Genomic DNA, 17,686 nt, shown 5'->3' on the forward strand with positions numbered 1-17,686 from the left:
CCCCCCCCCCCCGCAATGGCAGAAAAAGAAAGAGCAGCAGCAGAGCCGGAACTCGTTTTGTTGCGTGCCTCCTCTCTCTCGCGGAGGCACCATCTGGACTGAGGAAGGAGCGATGGTCGCGCATCTCTCGCCCACCCCCCGTTCCCCACATAGCGCTTCTGGAGAAGGACCTCGGCGGGGCGGTGCCCGGGAGCGGAGGGATCCCTCTGCCGGGACTCGTTTGCGGCGGAGGGATCCTCCTCCGGGCTGCCCGTGCTGCGGCCCCATCTTGGCTCCGCTCGGGGCGGGGGGGCGGCGGCGGCGGCTCCGCACCCGGCACCATGGACGAGGCCTACGACGTGATCGTGCTGGGCACCGGCCTGACCGTGAGTGTCCACCCCGCCCGCCCCCGGCTTTGCACCCCTGCCCGCTCCGCCTCGCTGCTCGTGCATCCCGTGCTCTCCCGCTGCAGCCTCCTGCATCCCTCGCCAGCAGCAGCAGCAGCATCCCTGCCATGTCCGGGCGGGGGTTGCAATTCCCCGCAGCCCACGAGGCCTCTCTCGCTGCAGCAACGCAGCTCCAGAAGCAGCACCTAATTGCACCTTCTCTCTCTGCTTCTGTGGTGCTGCTGCCTCGTCCCCTCCCTATTCCAGACCATTATTGCACCTGTCCCCCGGATTAGCAGCTGCTGCTCCCAGAGGTGCGCCCGCCTCGTTTGCCCCGCTCCGTTTCCCCTCCGCCTTGGACGGCAGGCGCCTTTGAGCCCCCGCTTGCAACTCTTCGGATGCAACGCGCCGCCATCAGCCGCCCTCTGAAAGCGATGGGCGCCCATTCGCCCGCGCCCTTTCCCGGCCCTTTTATCCCACCTCCTGCGTTCGGGGGTTGCCAAGCCATCAGCTGGCTGCGGCTGCTGTGCATCTAGCAGCGCCCTGTGACAATGCAGGAAAACCGTATTTAGTGCGCCTTGTGGAGATCGAGCTACAGGGACTTCGAGGGGCAGGCCAGTTGTGTGTGTTTTCTGGTCGGGTAGCAACCCTGCCCTCTTTTACATCTCAATAGGGGGAGGAAGGGGCGCTGCTGCAGTTCCCATCCTTCTTATGCCCCCCCCCCCAACCCTTCAGCATAATCCCTTCAAGCTCTTCCAGTGCAGCCCTTTAACTGTACTTCCTAATCCTGCAGTCCCAGTGTGAACTGGCTGCCCCTTCAGCACCCAAGGTTGAAGGGTCTGAAGCGCAGGGTGTTCTCCGCCTGGTCCTGAGCACCCCTGTACCTACTGCAGATGTGGTCGAAGTGCAGAGGTAAACCTTGCATGTACTGTATGCAGTTTCCTGGTTTTTCTCATTAATTCAGCCCCCTGCCAGTGTTTTCCCCATTCTGAACTTTTACGCTTATTTATAAAAAAAAGAAATCTGCTCCAGTAAAGTAAATGCTTCTCCTTCTTAGGTGGTTAGTCTGCATCTCCCCTTGCAATTCTTTGCAGTCTAGGAAGCACATACTGTTTGACCCTTGCAGTCTCCACGATGTTAAGGTTTCTTTCCTGGTCTTTTTTCTTTCAAGGCTACTTAGCAGCCCTGTGTCTTCTTACTGTATCAGCTTGGCTTTGGGCCATCTATCGTTTTCAGTAGAACTGAATGAACTTCTCTCTCCCCCCAGAGTTTAAAAAAAATCCCCCCCCCTTCATGCTCCTATCAGGGGAATGTTAACCATCACCACCCCAATACTGATTTGTCCCTCTTTACACATTACTGCAAGATGAGATTTCCTGTTCTGGAAACCAATTTAGGCACCTCTTCCTGCCCTCAACAAGTGGCTAGACGCCTCTTTTTGTGTAATTCATATGTTTTTCTACAGATTAATTGCGCTCTGCAGAACTTAACTTCTGTTCTATCTCTCCTCTCCCCAGGAACTTCAGAGGGATGCAGCTCTCAGTTTGGCATCTTTCCAAGCTCCCTCCCTTCTTTTTCATGTGGTTTCCTGGCCTTAGTGTGGAGAGCACTGTCTACTCTGCCCTGTTCATGCTCCATCCCCCCCCCCAAAAAAATTATAATTTAGAAGGATGATGTTTTCTGATTCATCACACACACAGCTTTTTCTCAATCTTCTGCATGCAGCCCTGTCTGGTAGGGGGCTAAACTGAATTTCCCATGTTTCTGGAACATAGAAAACAGCCCTATAATGGGTCTGGCAATTGGATTGTCTAGCTTACTAATTGTCTAGTTCTAGTTTCTAGCTCTTAAGTGGAGATGCCAGGGATTGAATCCGGAACCTCTTGTATGCAAAAGACATGTTCTTCCATTAAACTCTGACCCTTCACTATGGAACCAGCCTATCTCGTGTTATGGAGCAGCAATTAAGACAGAATCTGTTAAGGAGAAAAATGTTTTCCACTCCTCCTCCCACCTGAGCCTCACAAACCAGGCTTGTACTTAGATGAATCCGAACTCATATCCCATGAGAAGCCATTCATCTTCGTGTAGCAAGCAAGCAAGCAAGCAAGCTGCTCTCTCTTTCACCACTTGTAATTCATTAACAGCAAATTCACACAAACTTATTTTTACTGCCATGGAGCTGTAGCTTAAGTGAGAGTGTTTCCTAAAGTATTCTTTGTTAGTGTTTGGTCCTCCTGATAGAACCATGGTTTTCTGAAGGGGAGGAAATAACTGTTCAGCCAGTTTTAAGTCTGTAGTATAGATGCACCGTTTCAAATGACCAGTTCAGGATACAGCAAACATGCAGTTAGTATTCATCCATGGAGTGGTATCCAGCTATCCTACTTATGGAAGCATTTCTGTTTTAGGGATCATCCACTGTTTCCCTTGCACTCAAAGACCAATTTCATTCTTATAATGAAATGTAATTTCTTCTGCAGCTAGTAGGCATGATTGTGGAATGGAGTTGCATGAATGTCCCAGGAGCCTATTGAATAGTGCCTGTGACATCACTAATAATACATTATGCAATTGCTTTGGGAACTTTCATGGAGCTGAAATGATAAGGCTTGTGCTTGCATTACAGTGTTTCCCTCTCTGCCACCCCCACCCCCCTCTCTCTTTCTCTCCCCTCCCCCTTCCAGTTACTGCATGAAATTAGGCCACAGATTGTCTACCACCTGCATTGCAGGAGCAGCGTGATTGCCACCTTCATGTGGCCAAATATCCTGCCACTCTGAAAACTGAAAACAAAGAACTTTAATTGGTTGAAATTATGTGTGTGGGATGGATTATATAGGAATTTGCATGTTGCTATGTGCTTCACAAAGGAGTTGGTGATTTCAGGTATCCACATGTTACCACGGTGGTGTGGAATCCAGCCAGGGAGAGTAGATAATCTCCCTTTTGAGCTTCCTTTTCTCACTCACCCATCCATAAATCTACCCACCCAACAGCAGCTAGACTTTAGACTTTGCCTTGAGTATTTATTATAGCTGTAAGGAACTGAGGTGAAACCAACAAGAGCATTCTACAGACCTTAGCTTTGGCTCCTAGGTCCTTGTAAGTTGCACCGTAGCTGTCTACCCCTAAAATCCCAGTACAAGCCTTGCTGTGGATTCTGTTTGTGCAGAAACCCTTGTCATTGCCCCAAACTTCCTTGAGACCAGTTTCTGCCTGGTGCCAGCTCCACTGTTCATAACTGAGCACCCCTGTATACTGGTTTGGAGCAGGCAGTGGCATGGCATGGGAAAATAACAACCTCAGGCTTATTCCCCTTCTTCACATACACATGTGTATCCTCCTATTTGTGTTGATTTTGATATGCCAGGACTCTATGTAAAATGGGTGGAGAAATCTGTGATCCTCCTGGTGTTCTGGGACAACATCTCCCAGCATCTCTGAGCATTAATAATAATAATAAAAATAATAGATTGTATTTATACCCCACCCTCCCCAGCCAAAGTCGGGCTCAGGGTGGCTAACACCAATAAAAGCACAGTAAAAACATAATGGGGGACGGGGTATATTTAAAATGCAGTCTCATTTTAAAAGTAGCCATTAGATCAAGACCATAAGGGGAGGGCAACATAAGGGTCAGACTGAGTCCAAACCAAAGGCCAGGCAGAACAGCTCTGTCTTGCAGGCCCTGTGGAAGATGTCAAGTCCCGCAGGGCCCTAGTCTCTTGTGACAGAGCGTTCCACCAAGTCGGGGCCAGTACTGAAAAGGCCCTGGCCTTAGTTGAGACCAATCTAACCACCTTGTGACCTGAGACCTCCAAAATGTTGTCATTTGTGGACCTTAAGGTTTTCTGCAGGGCATACCAGGAGAGGCGGGTCCCATTGGTATGTGGGTCCTAGGGCAGTGGTGGCAGTGATGGGTAGGAGTGGGGGGATGTGCAGGCAGATGAGACAGAATGGGAGGAGGAGGCTCCAGGGGAAGGGACTAGTGGGTTGTGGGGTTCTGTAGCACCTGTGAGGCAGCTTCCAGCAGAAGAGAAAGAAGGGGGTCAGGAGAGGGAGACTGGGCAGCCAGAGCAAGGAGGAAAGGAACAGGAGGCAAAGGAGGTCCTGGAACCTAGAGAGCCTGCAAAGCTCCCAGAAGGGGTCATGGCTTCGAAATCCCCTGGAATCCCCCCTCCTCAAGAAAGAGCTATCTATCTGAGACAGAGCATAGGACTGCAGTCGTAGGTTGCCTAAACATCTAGTTAGCGGGGAGTGTTCCTGGATATCTCTTGCTGATGTAACCTACTGCTTCACCAATAAAGAATTAAAATCTGGTTGCTTGTCCTCATTGGTCCTGGTGTGGTTGGGACAATTGGCTGTGCTGACTACGGCTGTTGAGGTTGGAGTGCAACATCATTGGGAGAGCCACAGGTTCCCCAACCCGGCACTGTGAAAGCTACCATGCTGTGGGGACATAGGTAAAGGGAGCCCTGACCATTAGGTCCAGTCGCGGATGACTCTGGGGTTGCGGCGCTCATCTCGCTTCATTGGCCGAGGGAGCCGGCGTACAGCTTCTGGGTCATGTGGCCAGCATGACTAAGCCGCTTCTGGCGAACCAGAGCAGCGCACAGAAACGCTGTTTACCTTCCCACCGGAGCGGTACCTATTTATTTACTTGCACTTTGATGTGCTTTCGAACTGCTAGGTTGGCAGGAGCAGGGACCGAGCAATGGGAGCTCAACCCATCATCGTGGGGATTCGAACCACCGACTTTCTGATCGGCAAGCCCTAGGCTCTGTGGTTTAACCCATAGCACCACCCGCGTCCGCTGTGGGGAGATACTTTGAACTAATCAAGCCATAGGGCATCCATAACCCTGCTCACCTTGTGTCCTAGGAATGTATCCTTTCTGGCATCATGTCTGTGAACGGCAAGAAGGTCCTGCACATGGACCGGAATCCGTACTACGGGGGCGAGAGCTCATCAATCACCCCCCTGGAAGAGGTAAGGAACCAGGATCATAGGGTGTGTTTATACCTCTGTTGGATTAGATCTAAGAGAAAGTGTGCTGATGGCTAAGGTGGGAAATCTCCCATTTAAAATCTCTCCTCAGCCCTGAACTCAGTAGTTGGCTGGAGCCAAGGCATTCCCTGTTGATCCCACTCCCTTACCTGTGATAAGGGTGTAATCCACCCGTTCTTGTAAGGTTTTCTGTGATAATGTATGCAAAGTGCTTTGAACAATGCCAGGGTGGATAAAAATCAATGATTTATTTATTTTTAATATAAAAAAATCAATTTTTTTTATTTAAATTGGCTTTTTAAAATAAAACGCTTTTGGAGGAAAAATCTTTCTAAAGATAGTTTTCTGTTTAAGTTACATTATAGTCCAAAGGCTATTCATCAGCAAATAAGGATTTGTTTTAAGCTTTTCATGTGTGCTAAAACTCAGTGTAAGTTTTGTTTTTTTTAAATGTTTAACCATATCAGTTAACAAACATGGATACATATGCTATAATGTTACTGTTTTAGTTAAATAAAATGTTTAAATTGCTATTAGGGAAATGATTACTTTTCTCCTTCCAATAAAGTACAGCAGAAAAGTTGTCCAAATATAAACAGTTAACTTTTTAAACCTCACCATAATTTCATAATTATCTGTCAATGTATTTCTAATAGTATAACCAAATTGGTCATTTTTGATACAACTGTAAAAACTACTCTGAAAATTTATTATTCCAAAAATGAAACCTTTATCTGGTTGTAAATATTAAGATTGTACCAGCAAGAATGAGTCTTTCTGTAAAAAATAATGATTAAATCAAGTCTTACTGACTAGTGATTTAAATTGTGATTTAAATTGATTTGATTTAAATCAGGTATAGGCAAACTTGGCCCTCCTGGTGTTTTGGGACTACAACTCCCATCATCCCTAGCTAGCAGGACCAGTGGTCAGGGATGATGGGAGTTGTAGTCCCAAAACATCTGGAGGGCCGAGTTTGCCTATGCCTGGTTTAAATCAAATCCACCCTGAACAACGCTCAGGAAAAGCATATAAATATTCTATTTGGCATGTTTTCACTTCCCAGGATCCTTCCAGCCATACACCTTTCAGCTGCGTGAAAAGGCAAAGTAAATGTTTGCATGCTAGTTCTAGTGTTTCATAGATAATTTGCACCAGGGAGCCTGGAAGATAGGAGAAGTGGTTTGGGGTGATGGGCTGCTTCCTGCAGTATCCTGGTCTCCTTTTTGAATTGAACTTCTCTGACTGATACAGCTGAGATAGATTCTCCTCCTGCATTTTGGTTGCACTGATATATTTGTATTAGGCTAATATGTATATTCTAATTGAGGTGCTCTGTCTGAATGAGTGTGTGTGATGTACTGTTTTTCCTCAACTATCAGCTCTACAAGCGCTTTGAGATTGGTGATGGCCCTTCTGAATCTATGGGGCGTGGCCGGGACTGGAATGTTGACCTTATCCCCAAATTCCTCATGGCCAATGGTAAGTCCATGCCCTTGTTGTCCCTTGGTCTATTTGCCAGAGATTTCATTCGTTTTACTCAAAAAGGGGTGAGATGAGCTTGAAGAATCACTTTAGAAGGACAGTCTGTAGTGGCACAGGACAGGCCCACATAATAGTATTGTGAGACGTCTTGGCTCATTGAAGTGGGCCAGGACTTTGCATATCATTGGCGGGCGCTGAAGAACAAGCAGCCAAAAGTGGCCCTCTGCAGTTGATGGAGCTCTGTCCCTCACACCTCACAGCTCTGCCTGTATGCTCTACACACATTTATCTGGCAAGCATTCCCCCTCTTATTCACCTATCATTTGCTGTGAACCTTTGTACTGTGTGCATTTTATTTACTTTACTTTTCTATCCTGGATTTCTTTCTTTATGGAACCTAAGGTGGTATACAAATGGTTCTCAGAGGTTGCCTGTCCAAATACTAGTCAGACCCAAACCTCTTTACCGTCAAGAAAGTGGCAGGTCTCATGTACCTTCTTCTTGGCTCTCTCTATAATGCACCCCCTATCCATGGTGGCAGGTAGAAGGGCTCTAAATGAGGCTTTCTTCCCCCACGCAGGCCAGCTGGTGAAAATGCTGCTGTATACGGAAGTGACACGCTATCTAGACTTCAAAGTGGTGGAAGGCAGTTTTGTCTACAAGGCAGGAAAGATCTACAAAGTGCCGTCGACCGAGACAGAGGCTCTGGCATCCAGTAAGTAAGCCTATTTCTTGCAAAACTGTACTGTGTCTGGCTCACAGGGACCTTTGTATTCCTTTTATGGTAAATATATATTACTGACGTATAAAAAAGTAACGTGCAATGAAACATTCATTAACAAACAAACTCAGATCCTCAGTGTTTGCATTTACCTTCATATTTATACTTACCTGCATTAATTTTATTTTAAAATAAATTTCCTGCTTTATAATGCAACTAGCAGCCTCATTGCCAATACTGCTCAGAAATTTAAGAAACTAAAGGATCAGTGTAGTTTTGAAAACTTCAGTCCACCATCTTGATTAAAAATGGCATCCAGTTGTATTCAAACACAAACAAGAACCTGCTCCTTGATCTCAGGAACCATCATGCAAAATTTAGTTACAATACCATAAGAGATATCTAAACACATAGCAAACAGACAAACAACTTTTCAAAATATATAGTAGATAATGGAATCTCAAGGAAGCAGACAAAGCATTTTGGGCAGGATTGAACTAATGAGTCCCACAAGCAAAAGCTACTTGCGCACCAGATCTTCCCCTGTTCTCCTTCCTCTGGGCTTCAGAGAACCCTTGGAACAGCATATCTGGGGAGAAGAGGGGGGAAGATTCCACCTAGCAAGCCGAAATACTTGTGTTGACAGAATGATTACTTTAGTCGGTATTGAATGGTGCTAAATGACTATAAAATAATTTAAAGGAATCCATAATAATGACATTGGCAAGATAATTCTAGAGTTTTTAAAACTTCTAATAACTGAGCCCTCCCCCCAAAAAACCTTAAAGTTGGAGGTATAGTTCAGTCTTTGCACCTGAAAAACTTTGCTCTTTGAGAAGGGCCTGCTCTCGGAGGAGCCTGTGCCCTGTGTGTCTGTGAGTCACTGCTATGGACGTGCATCCTTTGAGGGGCAGGTAATTCTGCTGCATCACCACACCAGGAGTGAGTGACCTAAATCATACCCGGTGTAGAGACACAGCAGGACTACCCACCCCCAGAAGAGGCTGAGAGGAAGGAAGGGTGCAAAGTCAGGAGGATTTCTATTGGGCAGCCTTCTCTGTGGGTGAGGACCATAGCTGTCAACTTTCAGTTTTGAAAATAAGGGATCACAGCCTCACCTGTCCCAGGGACAGTCTACGGGATATCTAACAATCCGGGATAGCAGCAGGATGCAGCGGGAAACGGTGCTGGAATAAGGGAATTTCCCGCAAAAAAAGGGAAGGTTGACAGCTATGGTGAGGACTTGGGCTCACAGGTGCCTTGTGATTATTTGACCCACATTATTTATTGCCACGCAGTGTACAAGATGGGATTGCTTGCCCTAAATAGGAACATTTTGCCACAATTTATTCATTCTAAGTGTTACCTAAAGTTTTGGAGTCCAGGGAGTGACCTTTACACCACTCTTCTCTAAGTTTGGAAGGACTCTCTCTGTGTCTCCTCCCTTGAAGATGTTGAACTTGTACTCTGTTGGTGGCACCCTGGCACCTGAGATCCTTTTAGCTGGAGATGCCTGGGATTCAACTTGGTACCTTCCTAGTGCAAAACATGCTCTTCCATTGAGCCAGGGCCCTGGTAATTCAGTGTGACTCTCCAGTGTGCTGTCTCTAGTCCAACCCATCTTCCTCCTTTAGATCTCATGGGCATGTTTGAGAAGCGGCGCTTCCGTAAGTTCCTGGTGTTTGTGGCAAACTTTGATGAGAACGACTCGAAGACATTGGAAGGGGTGGATCCTCACGGCACCACAATGCGCGAGGTCTATCGACGTTTTGACCTGGGCCAGGATGTCATTGACTTCACAGGTCATGCGCTGGCACTCTACCGCACCGATGAGTGAGTAGCTGACCCTAAACCCTCCTTCTAACAGGGAGTGCAGCTTTTTCTATGACCCCTGGCTATGTAGCTGTGCCACATCCTGTGGTTATTTTAGTAGCTCCTTGACAGCTGAGAGTGACCGGGAGGACAGTGATGTCCAACATTGGCTTGTTAGAAACAGGGTGGGCAGGGGGAGATGCCCAAGGAAAGCACCTATGAAAAATTATGGACTCTCCCCCTTCTCTGCAAAAAGGTGAAACTGATCATTGGCTCCCTCAGGCCCACACGACAGCCCTGACCTTTCCCTTGGGAAACTCCCAAATGTCTTGTCCTCTGCTTCCTGTTGTTCATTCTTGGTGGGACTGAGGCAGTCTGTTTTCTCTTTTCACAGCTACTTGGATCAGCCCTGCTTGGAGACCATCAATCGCATCAAGCTGTACAGTGAATCCCTGGCCCGCTATGGGAAGAGTCCCTATCTCTACCCACTTTATGGTCTGGGTGAACTACCCCAGGGCTTTGCCAGGTATGCCATCTCCTAGGGAACCAAGTACATGAGGCAACTCCTGCCTTGGTCCTTAGACTAGTAGAAAGAAAGGGCATTGAGTCCAGTAGAAAGAAAGGGCATTGAGGTTACTATTTCCACCATCACCACCACCACCCAGTTCTGTTCCAGGATATTGAGACTCTGAACTTTTACATGTGAGCTTTCAAATAGGTTATATGCAAAATCTGCAGACAAGTGTATGCTTTATTCTGAATTTGGTATCTAAGATTTTGCAGAGTTCTCTGGTTTTCTGGGGTGATGGACACATTTACATTCTGTACAAGGAAAGATGAATGTTACTCCAAGAGAGAAACAAATGCATGTGAGGAGCACAGAAACTTGAACCCCTGGATCGCTTTTTCATAGATCCCATCTGCATGTTTTCACAAGCATAAGGGACTAGGTAATACCTTAAAAATGTAAAGATTTTAAAGAAACTCAATTATATTTGATCAGTCACAGAAAACAAGCAATTCTGATATTAGTGTTTGACTTGTTAATTAACAGAGGGATGAAAGTAATGGGAAAAGGATTGCTTACATCTTTTGGCAAAGTAGTTCTGCCCTTGTAGCTGAACTGCATGAGGTGTGTGTTAGGGTTGAGGTCTGTTTTGGTCAGTGCCCTTCACAACCCACCCATCTCATGTCTGCAGGCTCAGCGCCATCTATGGTGGCACCTACATGCTCAACAAGCCAGTGGATGAGATTGTCATGGAAGGTGGCAAGGTCATCGGGGTCAAATCTGAAGGCGAGGTGAGAATGGGAAGCTGACCTTTTACCCCTCTATGGTAGAAAGGCTGGGAAGGGGATGTCTCAAGTTACATCCTGGGAGCAATGGTGCTCGGAAGACTGTTCCGTAAGTGAAGTACCTGGCTTTTAAAGAGGTACTACCTGTTTCAAGAGGCTTGAGTTACCGTTGTTCATCTGCATCCAGGGTCCACTTTCCCCCCCACCTTCTCTGCCTGTAAGCTGATTCTGTGGATTGGCAGCAATTGGAATGGGAAATCCTCATCCTTTCTCCTGCCTGAGTATGTGGCTTGTGAGATGAACCTACTCCAGCCCTATCTTTGGCTGGTTGCTTTTGATATGGGGACAAATTCAAACAAGTGATTCCTCCCAATGCAGTCTAAGGCAGCACAACCTAGCAAGCACTTGTTCTGCATGGCACTTCTGTTGCATACTTTGCCGGCTCAAACCAGGACAAGCGATATGGGCAAGGGCAGAGATGGGAAAACATAAGGAAGATTACTAAAATCCCAGAAGTCCACGAAACAGAGCTAGCAGTGCAAAACAGTGCCTCAGAGGTGAGTGTAGTGTTAGAATAGAACAAGATGCCTCTGAGCACCTTGGAATTTATTTTCAGCATCAGAACTGATCTTAAAGTCATTTCATACAAAAATCCAGTTCTGGCTTCTCAAGGTCCCCCAACCCCTTTCATTTCAGGAGCATAATTTGGGGAGGGAGCATTTTGTTCTATTTATTTTTTGGAATTTATGTACCATCTTTCTGCCAAGCTTCTTAGTTATACACTTGGGCCTTTCGAACCTTTAACTGTATGGAGTAACATCCAAGGAAGTCTTGGGCTCTACCAGTGTCCCTCTACATAATGTTTACTCCCCCACTCCAGGTGGCACGCTGCAAGCAGTTGATCTGCGACCCCAGCTATGTGCCAGATCGGGTGCGCCCCGCAGGAAAGGTGGTGCGTGTCATCTGCATCCTGAGCCACCCTATCCGTGGCACCAATGACTCTAACTCCTGTCAAATCATCATCCCCCAGAACCAAGTGGGGCGCAAATCTGGTGAGTACAGGTGGATATGGGGCTCTGGGTAGAGTTGGGGGAAGGGGAGGCAGGATTTAATGTTTGGGGGCTTCTTTCACAGTATCATATACAGCTGGGACAGGGGACCAGTGGCTCTTCAGGACCAGTGGCCCATCATCCCTGACCATTGGCCATGATAGTTGGGATGGATGGGAGTGGGGAGTCCAGCAACACCCCAGGGGTCAGCAGACTTTTTTTGGAGGGGGCCAGTTCACCGTCCCCCAGACCTAGTGATGGGCTGGACTGTGTGCAGGGGAGTGCACAAGCGGTAGAGGGGGCTTCTCTCTCTCCCCCAGCCCCTCCCCTCCTCCTGCCTACCTTCTCCACCCCTCTGCCTGTGGTTGGGAGCCAGTGGCAGTGGCGGCGCCTCTCCTTTTCGGGCCAGCTTTCCATAGGGAGAGGCCGGCAGGCGGGTAGCGAGGCTTCCTATCAAAGTCCAGCCCCCTTCCTCCACAGGGCGGGGAGAAGCCAGGAAGAGGGAGGGAGGAGACGCCACTGCGGGGAGGTAGGGAGGGGGAGAATTCACAAAAGAGTGGCACCTGGGGAAAAAATAGCGATTGCGCCGATCCAAGTGGCGATTGCAGAACTGTTTGCGGGCCAGATCCTGATGGCAATTGGGCCGGATACGGCCCGCAGGCCTTAGTTTGCCAACCCCTGCCCTATCCCCAATATGAAGTGTACCAAGGGCATTATAACGCTCACATTTTTTTCTAGTTCTGTATCTTATAACAATTCTGTGGACTAGGATGGCGCAAGTGAACATAGTGGGCTCGGGATTTCAACAATGTGTAGGGCCTCCCAGGGTTTCAGGGAGGGGACTTTGCAGCCACTGAGCTACCGTCCTTTCCTTCATTACGAAAACACACACATTTACCCTCTGGCATCCTGTATAAGATAATGTTGGTACGGTGTATGTGTTGGGGTTGGGGCTGCTTCGCTTGAGCTATTTGCCACCAGGCTTGTGACCCTTTCCTTTGCCTCCCTATCCAGATATCTATGTCTGCCTGATCTCCTCCGCCCACAATGTGGCTGCGCAGGGCAAGTACATTGCGATTGCCAGCACTACTGTGGAGACGGACTCTCCTGAGAATGAAGTGCAGCCAGCCCTCGAACTTCTTGAGCCTGTCGACCAAAAGTGAGTGGGCCAGGGGAAAACATGAGGAACAGAACTAGTCTCTAGGATTATGATGTTGATGATGATTGCCATAGGACACAATTTCTGCTTTAGGACACAGAACTTCCTGCCTACAGTTCACAACCTAAAAGGATAGGGAATGGGGACACACATAACAAGGGCCTTCAAATACTTGGGCACAGCTGCATTTCATTCAAGATAAAGATGGCAATTTCTAGGAGATTTTCCACATAGGGTAAAGAAGGAAAATCCAAGGACAAGAGATGCAGCAATCACTAATATCTGGACTGCGAGTGAGTGGCAGGAAGATTCTAGCCTAGTCACTCCCTAACATGCTAGTTTTCGATGCGTGGGCATGTTCCCTCATGCAAGCCCTACTTGCAGTCTGAAGTGGCACAATCAGGCCTCTGAATAGAATAAGAAAACAGTTTAACAGAAGAAAAATAAATGAGGCTATAATGAGATAGAAGGAAACAAGGGGCAGGGAGATGCAAGATTACATAGAAAGTTTAAAACAGGTTTATGCTGGATCTGATAAAAGCTCAGATAAATTAATAGAAGAGGGCTAGCTGAAGGATGCTGAGGCAGTGGAAACAAAGACTTTGGGGCTAGAGACTTTGGGCTAGCTAGGCCCGTCAATTCATGGCTCTTCAAGCTGCAGGGTTGAGTCAGAAACTCAGTAGCAAGGAACAGAGAAACGGCTTTGAGAGAGGGGTCGCTGCTGGTGTGTGTGAATCTCATTTTTGCCTGTGGTAAACAGAGTTTGCAGGTTACTCTCTTATTATTTCAAAAACTTTCAAAGCCTGTTTGACCAGAAATGGCAAAAGCAGCGTGTGGGGAGTGAAGCCTGTCTCAAACATATTTCAAACCCATAAGACTTTCATAAGCATCTTTCCTTTTTAATAGGTTTGTGGCCATCAGTGACATATATGAGCCTACCGATGATGGAACTGAAAGTCAGGTGAGATTCTGCAATGTATTTAGTGTTCCGAAGTGTTTAAAGAAGGGAGAGGATTACTGCATGGCCCATAGCTGGCATTAAGAAGATCCTGGCTTCTTTATCTTCCATTGCCCATCTCATGCACCTGTGGTTTTTCTTGCCTCGGTTTCCCCTGCAGGTATTCTGCTCCCGGTCATATGATGCCACCACCCACTTTGAGACAACATGCAACGACATCAAAGACATTTACCGGCGCATGGCAGGGGCTCCCTTTGACTTTGAGAGCATGAAACGGCGCCAGAATGATGTCTTCGGCGAGGATGAGCAGTGACTACTCCCCTTCTCTTTCTCTCCCCTCCCCTCCCCATCCTCCCTCCACCTGGGTTTTCCCCATGCAAGGGACCATACTCCCACTAGGGACTGGCTTCACCCCACACCTCATCTGAGACTGGCACTTCCAGATATTCATTCAGCTATGACTGATTTCTCTTAATTGTGACCATTCCCCATAATCCGCAGGGAGAAAAGACATTCCTAGTTTATTTTTTCCACTCCACCTCCTATCTTTCTGCTCACAAGCGAAAGACCCCTCCCCCCCCCAACAACTGAGGTTGCATCAGAGTTGGTGCAGCTGAAATTCTTTGGGGACCCATTCTCTTACAGAACAGGGATTTGTATTGTATTCAATTGCATGCATTTAACCTCTGCTGGCTACCAACTTCTAGGAAAAAGCAGGCTTGGGTGATTTGGCACACTCTTCTGCTGCAGCTCCTTCCCTCTGCATGTTTGTAAGGATAAACACACATCTGAAAGCGGGCAGAAGTAAGCACACTAGTCACTTTTCCACTTCAAGTTGCCCCATCACAAATCTGTTCCTAGAAGAAGCAGACATCAGGGGTTTAAAGGCATGTAATTGCATGGAGCATGCAGTTTGGCCTTTGTTCCTGCTGCTAATCTCAAACTTTCCTCATCTCTTCCACTTTGCCCTCCTCTCTCCTCTCAGCTCCCATGTTATTTTCTGTGCCTCACAATTCTCCCCCCCCCTTTCCAGCTCTGATCCCAGTGAATTAGCTTGCTTGCTTCACTTGTGACAGACATTCCTCCCCCCGCCTACATATAACGCAGCCCTCCTTCCTTCCCATATTTATCATGATCATGGTGAGAATCTTCATTTCTGTATGCTGAGAAGAGGCTGGAATGACTAGCACTACAGGATGGGGGGGGCGTGAAGGGCCCCTCTGAACCGCCTCTTTCCACACATGCTGTCCCTCTGGCCAGTCCCTCCCCTCCCCCACCTTGCCACTTCAGGTTCTCACAGGCCTCTTTGTTTGTCTTGTGTCCATTTTGTCCCCTCAATGCCCTCTTAGTTACTTTAGCCTAAAGTGGGGGAAGATTTGTGTGTGCGTGTGTGTGTGTGTATGTGTCTCTCGTGTGCTGGACATAGGGACAGGGTGGTGGTTCTGTCCCCTTCCACTTGCTGCCACCTGCTGTAACTTATTGTAACTTATTAATGAAGCAGGTCAAACTTTTGTTGACACACCTGATAATTAACGAGGTTTGGATGGGGGCGGTTAGGCCCTGGCATGAGCAAAAAGGCCTGGGGTCTGTTTTGTGTCAGAGGCTTCCTTCCTGCCAAAGCTGGCTTTATGGTTAACAATCTGTCTGTAACTCTAGTGGGATATGAGGGGTCACCTCCCTCCACCCCACAGCTGCTCAATTGTCTCAAAGTAATAAATTCACTTAGTCTAGCTCTGGCTCTTGTCTGGTACCACCACCATGGGAATGAGAGGGGAGGGGAGGTCACGTTTAGGCCGTCTCCTAAATAGAGAAGGGAGACTTTTGTAGAGAAAGATCATGTTAAACTCAGGAGATGGATGAAAACTCTCATGTGAGCCTGGCCTTTGTGGCTTAATCTTTTTGGAAAGGAATTCCAGTGTAGAGCCCAGCCCCATGTGAACCATGAAACTTGAATTTTGTTTTAACCTGCACAGCTTAACTCTGGTTACAGACTCCCATCTCATCTGCTTTTTTTCTACTGCTCAGTGTCATTTTTTCAAGAATTAAGCAAGGAAATGAAGAATTGCTGTTTTAGGGAACCGACTGTTGGAATTGATCAGATTATTCAAACTTTCCCTAGTCTCCCTGTGTGTCACCAAGATCTTAAAGCAGATAAGTGCAGGGTTTAGCATAATACGACCCTTAATATGTATCTAGAAGTGTGGCACATATTCGGGCATAATGCATTTACCTCTCATCTACCTTGAGCTAAGACATTTTGGCCCAGTTAGTTTATGACCCTTTCCTTTTGGAGCAGAAACCCTGTTTGCCAAGATAATATGGGGACAGGAGCAGTACTTGCAGGGGAGAATTGGTGAAGAGTTCTTAGGCCTTCTCTGCAATTCTGCCCTCAGGGAGCCTCTCTTTACAGTAAGAGTGCTGGTTTTTATTCTCCCTCTAGCAGAGTGCTTCTGCCATACTGGAGCAATGATCATTAAAAGGCTCTAGAATAAATCTCTAATTGACTATTGTGGAGCAGGGACATGAAGAAGAGCCTCAGATGAGGATTGCAGGGTCTGGGTCAGTTCATATTTTGGGCAGATACTGTGAAATTTATATATTGAAGAATTTAGAGGGCACCACTTATTTCCTGTTGAGGTGCAGAATGAAAATATTGTTTACAATATTTAGAAAGGTGGGAAATTCTAAACAGAAGAGGTTTCAAACTAGGATCTTTTAAAAAGGATATCCACACAGGTCTCACTCCCAGCTGCCAATTGCAGAATTCTCCACATCTGGGCAAGTGTGGTAGAAGTACGCAGGAATCACTGTAAATGCAATCAGAACATTTAAATAAAACTGGTCACATCTACACCATACATTTAAAGCACATGGCTTCCCTGAAAGAATCCTGAGAAGTTTAAGGGTGCTGGAAATTGTCTCTGAAGGGTATAGTTTCCAGGCACAGAGAAGGTTGAAGTTTTCATTGCAGTACTCTGAAAAGTACATTCTATTTTTTGGGTTTTTTTTTTTATGAAGGCAAGATAACACATCCTGCAGGGTTCAAATCCCTTTTCTGATGGGATGTCTGTACCTTTAAAAGACAAAAATTCAACAGACTTGAGATGCGCAGGGAAAAATTTAACTTGTTTAATTTCTACACCATGTAGTAAGTTTTGAGGGCACAGGATTTGCAAGTCTTCTTTCCTGTAGTACTCTGGAAGAACTGGAAGCATCATGTTGCCTTCCCCCACGCCCCAAAAAGCTTGCCCCAAGTTGTGTTTTTATTGTTGGTTTTCATTGATTTTTATATTAGTCACTTCCAAATTTGCAAGAAAAGCGATTAACAGATATGTGTGACAAATCTGAAGGACATAAAATAACTGCAGCTAGTGGGGACAAAGATGCAAGGAGAGGGGGAGGCTGTGTTTCCCCCTGCAAACTACAAAAGAAAACAGGGCTTTCTGCAGGCTGACTGCCTAAACCAGCCTTTCCCAACCTTGGGGAGGGAAGATGTTCCAGCTGTTGTTGGACTCCAACTTCTCTCACCCCTAGCCAGCAGGACCACTGATCAGGGATGATGGGGAGGGGGAGGAGGACAATGGGGGAAAGAGTATACAGGCTACGATCTTATACGCCTGGGAGTAAGCCTCACTGAGTTCAATGGGGCTTACTTCTGAGTAGATGTATTTACAGGCTCGCACTGCACGCCTTTGTCTCAAGCGCGTTCCTCCGAGTCCTCCAGAGACACACGGGATCAGTAACTCGCACCGTTTCCGTCCGCTCGGCGACGGCCCTCTAGGGGGCGCTGGCTCCGCGTCGTCGCCAAGCGCGGAACCGGAAATGGGTCCTGCG

The 17,686-nt window shown here is 47.2% G+C and overlaps 1 protein-coding gene and 1 long non-coding RNA gene across 2 annotated transcripts; one reads left to right on the top strand and one right to left on the bottom strand.

The window, feature by feature from the left end:
- Positions 1–176: 176 nt before the first annotated feature.
- Positions 177–15,582, top strand: GDI1 (GDP dissociation inhibitor 1). The gene is made up of 11 exons (XM_081895088.1): positions 177–365; positions 5,250–5,357; positions 6,758–6,857; positions 7,441–7,575; positions 9,216–9,414; positions 9,788–9,919; positions 10,593–10,692; positions 11,567–11,738; positions 12,750–12,894; positions 13,801–13,855; positions 14,013–15,582. The coding sequence occupies exons 1-11, from the start codon at positions 321–323 to the stop codon at positions 14,163–14,165; spliced, it is 1,344 nt and encodes a 447-aa protein (XP_081751214.1). The 5' UTR covers positions 177–320; the 3' UTR covers positions 14,166–15,582.
- Positions 15,583–16,493: 911 nt separating this feature from the next.
- LOC309360533 lies at positions 16,494–17,644 on the bottom strand. Its single transcript, XR_014164204.1, has 2 exons — positions 17,506–17,644; positions 16,494–16,659 (listed from the first exon to the last, which is right to left on the bottom strand). It is a non-coding gene; the product is annotated as an uncharacterized lncRNA (long non-coding RNA).
- Between the last annotated feature and the right edge of the window lie 42 nt (positions 17,645–17,686).

Source organism: Podarcis melisellensis, assembly GCF_964234715.1.
Source record: "Podarcis melisellensis genome assembly, chromosome: 17".
NCBI lineage: Eukaryota > Metazoa > Chordata > Lepidosauria > Squamata > Lacertidae > Podarcis > Podarcis melisellensis.

Bases quoted from the DNA above. Each gene is read 5' to 3' on its own strand.
- GDI1 (XM_081895088.1), top strand. From the start codon at position 321: ATGGACGAGGCCTACGACGTGATCGTGCTGGGCACCGGCCTGACC. The intron at 366-5,249 runs GTGAGTGTCCAC...CTTGTGTCCTAG, and splicing joins TGCTGGGCACCGGCCTGACC to GAATGTATCCTTTCTGGCAT. The intron at 9,415-9,787 runs GTGAGTAGCTGA...CTCTTTTCACAG, and splicing joins GCACTCTACCGCACCGATGA to CTACTTGGATCAGCCCTGCT.